At 48.4% G+C, this 7,709-nt stretch overlaps 1 protein-coding gene across 1 annotated transcript in view; it reads left to right on the forward strand.

The window, feature by feature from the left end:
- The window catches only part of LOC311116269 (ralA-binding protein 1-like), a gene marked incomplete at both ends in the record, with an annotated part of 12,255 nt that extends 8,153 nt beyond the window's left edge, over positions 1-4,102 (forward strand). Inside the window, one exon of the mRNA XM_084191376.1 lies at positions 3,988-4,102. Within this exon, the coding sequence (XP_084047502.1) occupies positions 3,988-4,102 (115 nt within the window). The remainder of the gene's footprint in view (positions 1-3,987) is intronic.
- Positions 4,103-7,709: the final 3,607 nt, after the last annotated feature.

Genomic DNA, 7,709 nt, shown 5'->3' on the forward strand with positions numbered 1-7,709 from the left:
GGTGGTAGGGAGCAGGGTGGTAGGGAGCAGGGTGGCAGGGTGGTAGGGAGCAGGGTGGTAGGGTGGTAGGGAGCAGGGTGGTAGGGAGCAGGGTGGTAGGGAGCAGGGTGGCAGGGTGGTAGGGAGCAGGGTGGTAGGGAGCAGGGTGGTAGGGAGCAGGGTGGCAGGGTGGTAGGGAGCAGGGTGGTAGGGTGGTAGGGAGCAGGGTGGTAGGGAGCAGGGTGGTAGGGAGCAGGGTGGCAGGGTGGTAGGGAGCAGGGTGGTAGGGTGGTAGGGAGCAGGGTGGTAGGGAGCAGGGTGGTAGGGAGCAGGGTGGCAGGGTGGTAGGGAGCAGGGTGGTAGGGAGCAGGGTGGTAGGGAGCAGGGTGGCAGGGTGGTAGGGAGCAGGGTGGCAGGGAACAGGGTAGCAGGGTGGTAGGGAGCAGGGTGGTAGGGAGCAGGGTGGTAGGGTGGTAGGGTGGTAGGGAGCAGGGTGGTAGGGAGCAGGGTGGTAGGGAGCAGGGTGGTAGGGTGGTAGGGAGCAGGGTGGTAGGGAGCAGGGTGGTAGGGAGCAGGGTGGCAGGGAGCAGGGTGGCAGGGAGCAGGGTGGTAGGGAGCAGGGTGGCAGGGAGCAGGGTGGTAGGGAGCATGGTGGTAGGGAGCAGGGTGGTAGGGTGGTAGGGTGGTAGGGAGCAGGGTGGTAGGGAGCAGGGTGGTAGGGAGCAAGGTGGCAGGGAGCAGGGTGGCAGGGAGCAGGGTGGTAGGGAGCAGGGTGGCAGGGAGCAGGGTGGTAGGGAGCATGGTGGTAGGGAGCAGGGTGGTAGGGTGGTAGGGTGGTAGGGAGCAGGGTGGTAGGGAGCAGGGTGGTAGGGAGCAGGGTGGTAGGGAATAGGGTGGTAGGGAGCAGGGTGGTAGGGAGCAGGGTGGCAGGGAGCAGGGTGGCAGGGAGCAGGGTGGTAGGGAGCAGGGTGGTAGGGAGCAGGGTGGCAGGGAGCAGGGTGGCAGGGAGCAGGGTGGTAGGGTGCAGGGTGGTAGGGAGCAGGGTGGCAGGGAGCAGGGTGGTAGGGAGCAGGGTGGTAGGGAGCAGGGTACGGGCCGTGTGGTGTGGTCACTGTGAGGCACACAGAGAGAGAGAGAGACGGCAAGCACTGTTAACTCGAGCTAGATTAACTAGACAAACTAGACTAACTTCTTGCTAGTCATCCCATCTGATTACATAGTACCTGTCTTGACTTCATCAAACCAAGAGAAGCTAGTTAAGCTAGCTAGCCAGCTAGGCTAATTGAGGCTAGCCTTCATAACGTTACTGCGCTTCACCCCGTCCTACAGTTTACAAATAATAACAACTCCGTTCAGATTATTACAACGTGTTGGCTTTAGGTCGTTGTAGCCTTTGCTTCTCATTTCACTTTTAATTCTGTCATTTTAATTCCATCTTCCGGTCATTAAATAACTTGCTTCCCACACAAGCAGAGCAGCAATGCAATTTTCTCTAAATCCGCGGGAAGCTCAAGGAACAGAGCTCTTGCCTTTTGTGACTTTTCCAAATCATCAATATAGAGTTGTGTGTGTATATATGTATATATATATATATATATATATATTTACATTTTAGTCATTTAGCAGACGCTCTTATCCAGAGCGACTTATAGTTAGTGAGTGCATACATATTTGTTTTGAATTTTTCATACTGCCCCCCGTGGGAATCGAACCCACAACCCTGGCGTTGCAAACGCAATGCTCTACCAACTGAGCTACATCCCTGCCGGCCATTCCCTCCCCTACCCTGGACGACGCTGGGCCAATTGTGCGTCTCCCAGTCGCGGCCGGCTACGACAGAGCCTGGATTCTAACCAGGATCTCTAGTGGCACTGCGATGCAGTGCCTCTTAGACCACTGCGCCGGGAGGCGATATATAATGCTCAAATGATCACTTTCTAAGACATGAGGTTTGTAGGCCTATCACAACTAAAGTTACAAATAAACTCTAAATGAAGCGTACAGGACCTGTTTCAAATTATCACTCAACACAGAATAGCCAGCTCCATGTGTGCACTTGTCTCGCTCTGCAAATGTTTGAGAACAATATCCCTTTCTACACTGAACAAAAAATATAAACGCAACATGTAAAGTGTTGGTCTCATGTTTCATGAGCTGAAATAAAAAATCACAGAAATCTTCCATATACACAAAAAAAGCATATTTCTCTCAAATGCATATCAAGAAGCTGATTAAACAGCATGATCATTACACAGGTGCACCTTGTGCTGGGGACAATAAAAGGCCACTCTAAAATGTGCAGTTTTGTCACACAACACAATGCCACAGATGTCTCAAGTTGAGGGAGCATGCAGTTGGCATACTTGACCGCAGGAAGGTCCACCAGAGCTGTTGCCAGAGAACAGAATGTTAATTTCTCTACCATAAGCCGCCTCCAACGTCGTTTTAGAGAATTTGGCAGTACGTCCAAATGGCCTCACAACCGCAAACCACGTGTAAACACGCCAGCCCAGGACCTGCGGGATCGTCTGAGGCGGGGTGGGGAGTTGTTGAGGAGTATTTCTGTCTACAATAAAGCCCTTTTGTGGGGAAAAACTAATTCTGATTGGCTGGGCCTGGCTCCCCAGTGGTTGGGCCTATGCCCTTCAAGGCCCACCCATGGCTCCACCCCTGCCAATCCTTAGATTAGGGCCTAATTTATTTATTTCAATTGACTGATTTCCTTATATGAACTTTAACTCAGTAAAATCTTTGAAATTGTTGCATTTATATTTTTGTTCAGTATATTATATTCAGCTATGTTGACTTATATTTGTTTGACTATAAAATCCTGTAATATAATATATACAGTGCCTTCAGAAAGTATTCATACTCCTTGACTTATTCCACATTTTGTTGGTACAGCCTGAATCAAACATTAATTAAATATTATTTTTTTCTCACCCATCTACATGCAATACCCCATAATGACAAAGTGAAAACATGTTTTTAGAAATTTAAGCAAATCTACTTAAAGTGAAATACAGAAATATTTAATTTACATAAATATTCACACCCCTGAGTCAATACATGTTAGAATCCCCTTTGGCAGTGATTACAGCTGTGAGTCTTTCAGGGTCAGTCTCTAGAACGTTCCACACCTGGATTGTGCAACATTTGCATTATTCTTTTCCAAATTCTTCAAGCTCTGTCATGTTGGTTGTTGATCATTGCTAGACAGCCATTTTCAAGTCTTGCCGTAGACTTTCAAGCTGATTTTAAGTGAACTGTAACTAAGCCACTCAGGAAAATTCAATGTCGTCTTGGTAAGCAACTCCATTGTAGATTTGGCCTTGTGTTTTAGGATATTATCCTGCTGAAAGGTTAATTCCTCTCCCAGTGTCTGGTGGAAAGCAGACTGAACCAGGTTGTCCTGTAGGATTTTGCCTGTGCTTAGCTGTATTCTGTTTATTTTGATCCTAAAAAACTCCCTAGTCCTTGCCGATGACAAGCACACCCATAACCTGATACCCATTTCGAAAGTTATATCTCTTGAAAAGTTGATTGCTGACATGCAAAACATTTTGGGACTTTAGCAAAAATGGACCAAAAGATAGTTTTGGGATGGAATTTTCCTTTAATCATTGCCATGGACTCAGAACATCCAATGTCATTGTTTATATATGAACAATTGTAATTTTGAGAGTGAAAAAAACCCCAAAGAAAATCTGAAACCCGAAAAAATACAACTGCGAAACATAACATAATTTGGAAAAAAAAAAAACTATTTTGGGGTAAAAAAATCACAGATTTTATAGGGCTTGATGATGAGTTGGTTATCTGAATCAGCTGTGTAGTGCTAGGGCAAAAACCAAAACGTGCACCGGGAGGGGCCCTGGACTGAGGTTCGGAAACCCTGGTCTAGACTATATAGCCATGGACTGAGGTTCGGAAACCCTGGTCTAGACTATATAGAAAGTCGTTGTTATGGTGTGTCTACATGATTTATGTAACTGTCTGTGTCTGTAGTCGTCAGCAGGGTCACAGTGAGACAGAGGAGTCCTCTTCAGACAGTGAGAGTGAGAGTGAAGACGAGGAGGAACTCCAGATGATCCTGGAAGAGCTGCAGAAACAGAATGAATAATAATAATAATAATATGCCATTTAGCAGTGGTCCTCTGTAGCTCAGCTGGTAGAGCACGGCGCTTGTAACGCCAAGGTAGTGGGTTCGATCCCCGGGACCACCCATACACAAAATAAATGTATGCACGCATGACTGTAAGTCGCTTTGGATAAAATGAAGAACTGGAGGTGAGAGATGGAGAGAGAGGGAGGGAGGTGAGAGGGGGAGGAGAGAGGGGGAGGGAGGAGAGAGAGAGGGAGGGAGGAGAAAGGGGGAGGGAGGAGAGAGGGGGAGGGAGGAGAGAGAGGGAGGGAGGAGAGAGGGGAAGGGAGGAGAGAGACGGAGGGAGGAGAGAGGGGAAGGGAGGAGAGAGACGGAGGGAGGAGAGAGAGGGAGGGAGGAGAGAGAGAGGGAGGGAGGAGAAAGGGGGAGGGAGGAGAAAGGGGAAGGGAGGAGAGAGGGGGAGGGAGGAGAGAGGGGGAGGGAGGAGAGAGGGGGAGGGAGGAGAGAGGGGGAGGTAGGAGAGAGGGGGAGGTAGGAGAGAGGGGGAGGTAGGAGAGAGGGGGAGGGAGGAGAGAGACGGAGGGAGGAGAGAGACGGAGGGAGGAGAGAGGGGGAGGGAGGAGAGAGGGGGAGGGAGGAGAGAGGGGGAGGGAGGAGAGAGAGAGGGGGAGGTAGGAGAGAGAGGAAGGGAGGAGAGATACATTTAATCTATATGAGGATGATGCTATTATGAATGCTACTGCCCTGACTGTTGATCTGTGTCAAAACTACGGTCAGATTTTATAGCTATGCAGGAATCCCTTGCTGATTTAAAACTTGTGCTTAATACGGGCAAAACAAAATATGTGTTTTTTTTACTCTCGTAAGAATGTTTGAGATGAATTACATGTTCACTCTTTAGATGGTTCTCCAATGCTAGTCTACAAGGCTAGTCTCCCAGTCCCTGATGCTGAAAAACGTCCCCACAGCATGATGCCGCCACCACCACGCTTCACTGTAGGGATGGTGCCAGGTTTCCTCCAGACGTGACGCTTGGCATTCAGGCCAAAGAGCACAATCTTGGTTTCATCAGACCAGAGAATCTTGTTTCTCATGGTCTGAGAGTCCTTTAGGTGCCTTTTGGTAAACTCCAAGCGGGCTGTCATGTGCCTTTTACTGAGGAGTGGCTTCCGTCTGGCCACTCTACCATAAAGGCCTGATTGGTGGAGTGCTGCAGAGATGGTTGTCCTTCTGGAAGGTTCTCCCATCTCCACAGAGGTACTCTAGAGCTCTGTCAGAGTGACCATCGGGTTCTTGGTCACCTCCCTGACCAAGGCCCTTCTCCCCCGATTGCTCAGTTTGGCCTGGCAGCCAGCTCTAGGAAGGGTCTTGGTGGTTCCAAACTTCTTCCATTTAAGAATGATGGAGGCCACTGTGTTCTTGGGGACCTTCAATGCTGCAGAAATGTTTTGGTACCCCTCCCCAGATCTGTACCTCGACATAATCTTGTCTCTGAGCTCTACGGACAATTCCTTCGACCTCATGGTTTGGTTTTTGCTCTGATATGTACTGTCAACTGTGGGACCTTATATAGACAGGTGTGTGTCTTTCCAAATCCAATCAATTGAATTTACCACAGGTGGACTCCAATCCAGTTGTAGAAACATCTTAAGGATGATCAATGGAAACAGGATGCACCTGAACTCAATTTCGAGTCTCATAGCAAAGGGTCTGAATACTTATGTAAATAAGGTATTTCTGTTTTTTATATTTAATACATTTGCAAAAATGTCTAAAAACCTGTTTACGCTTAGTCATTATGGGGTATTGTTTGTAGATTGATGAGGATAAAAAAAAAATATCTGTTTTAGAATAAGGCTGTAACGTAACAAAATGTGTAAAAAGTCAATGGGTCTGAATACTTTCCGAAGGCAATATATATACACTGCTCAAAAAAATTAAGGGAACACTAAAATAACACATCCTAGATCTGAATGAATGAAATAATCTTATTAAAAACTTTTTTCTTTACATAGTTGAATGTGCTGACAACAAAATCACACAAAAATTATCAATGGAAATCAAATTTATCAACCCATGGAGGTCTGGATTTGGAGTCACCCTCAAAATTAAAGTGGAAAACCACACTACAGGCTGATCCAACTTTGATGTAATGTCCTTAAAACAAGTCAAAATTAGGCTCAGTAGTGTGTGTGGCCTCCACGTGCCTGTATGACCTCCCTACAACGCCTGGGCATGCTCCTGATGAGGTGGCGGATGGTCTCCTGAGGAATCTCCTCCCAGACCTGGACTAAAGCATCCGCCAACTCCTGGACAGTCTGTGGTGCAACGTGGCGTTGGTGGATGGAGCGAGACATGATGTCCCAGATGTGCTCAATTGGATTCAGGTCTGGGGAACAGGCGGGCCAGTCCATAGCATCAATGCCTTCCTCTTGCAGGAACTGCTGACACACTCCAGCCACATGTGGTCTAGCATTGTCTTGCATTAGGAGGAACCCAGGGCCAACCGCACCAGCATATGGTCTCACAAGGGGTCTGAGGATCTCATCTCGGTACCTAATGGCAGTCAGGCTACCTCTGGCTAGCACATGGAGGGCTGTGCGGCCCCCCAAAGAAATGCCACCCCACACCATGACTGACCCACCGCCAAACCGGTCATGCTGGAGGATGTTGCAGGCAGCAGAACGTTCTCCACGGCGTCTCCAGACTCTGTCACTTCTCTGTCACGTGCTCAGTGTGAACCTGCTTTCATCTGTGAAGAGCACAGGGCGCCAGTGGCGAATTTGCCAATCTTGGTGTTCTCTGGCAAATGCCAAACGTCCTGCATGGTGTTGGGCTGTAAGCACAACCCCCACCTGTGGACGTCGGGCCCTCATACCACCCTCATGGAGTCTGTTTCTGACCGTTTGAGCAGACACATGCACATTTGTGGCCTGCTGGAGGTCATTTTGCAGGGCTCTGGCAATGCACCTCCTTGCACAAAGGCGAAGGTAGCAGTCCTGCTGCTGGGTTGTTGCCCTCCTACGGCCTCCTCCACGTCTCCTGATGTACTTGCCTGTCTCCTGGTAGCGCCTCCATGCTCTGGACACTACGCTGACAGACACAGCAAACCTTCTTGCCACAGCTCGCATTGATGTGCCATCCTGGATGAGCTGCACAACCTGAGCCACTTGTGTGGGTTGTAGACTCCGTCTCATGCTACCACTAGAGTGAAAGCACCGCCAGCATTCAAAAGTGACCAAAACATCAGCCAGGAAGCATAGGAACTGAGAAGTGGTCTGTGGTCACCACCTGCAGAACCACTTCTTTATTGGGGGTGTCTTGCTAATTGCCTATAATTTCCACCTGTTGTCTATTCCATTTGCACAACAGCATGTGAAATGTATTGTCAATCAGTGTTCCTTCCTAAATGGACAGTTTGATTTCACAGAATTTCACAATGTGACTTGGAGTTACATTGTGTTGTTTAAGTGTGCCCTTTATTTTTTTGAGCAGTGTATATATTGACTTTCAACATGGCACTGTCATAGGATGCCACCTTTTCAATAAGTCAGTTTGTCAAATTTCTGCCCTGCTAGAGCTGCCCCCGATCAACTGTAATTGCTGTTATTGTGAAGTGGAAACG

This window comes from Coregonus lavaretus, assembly GCF_964263955.1.
Source record: "Coregonus lavaretus genome assembly, contig: HAP1_SCAFFOLD_1435, whole genome shotgun sequence".
In the NCBI taxonomy this organism is placed as follows: Eukaryota; Metazoa; Chordata; class Actinopteri; order Salmoniformes; family Salmonidae; genus Coregonus; species Coregonus lavaretus.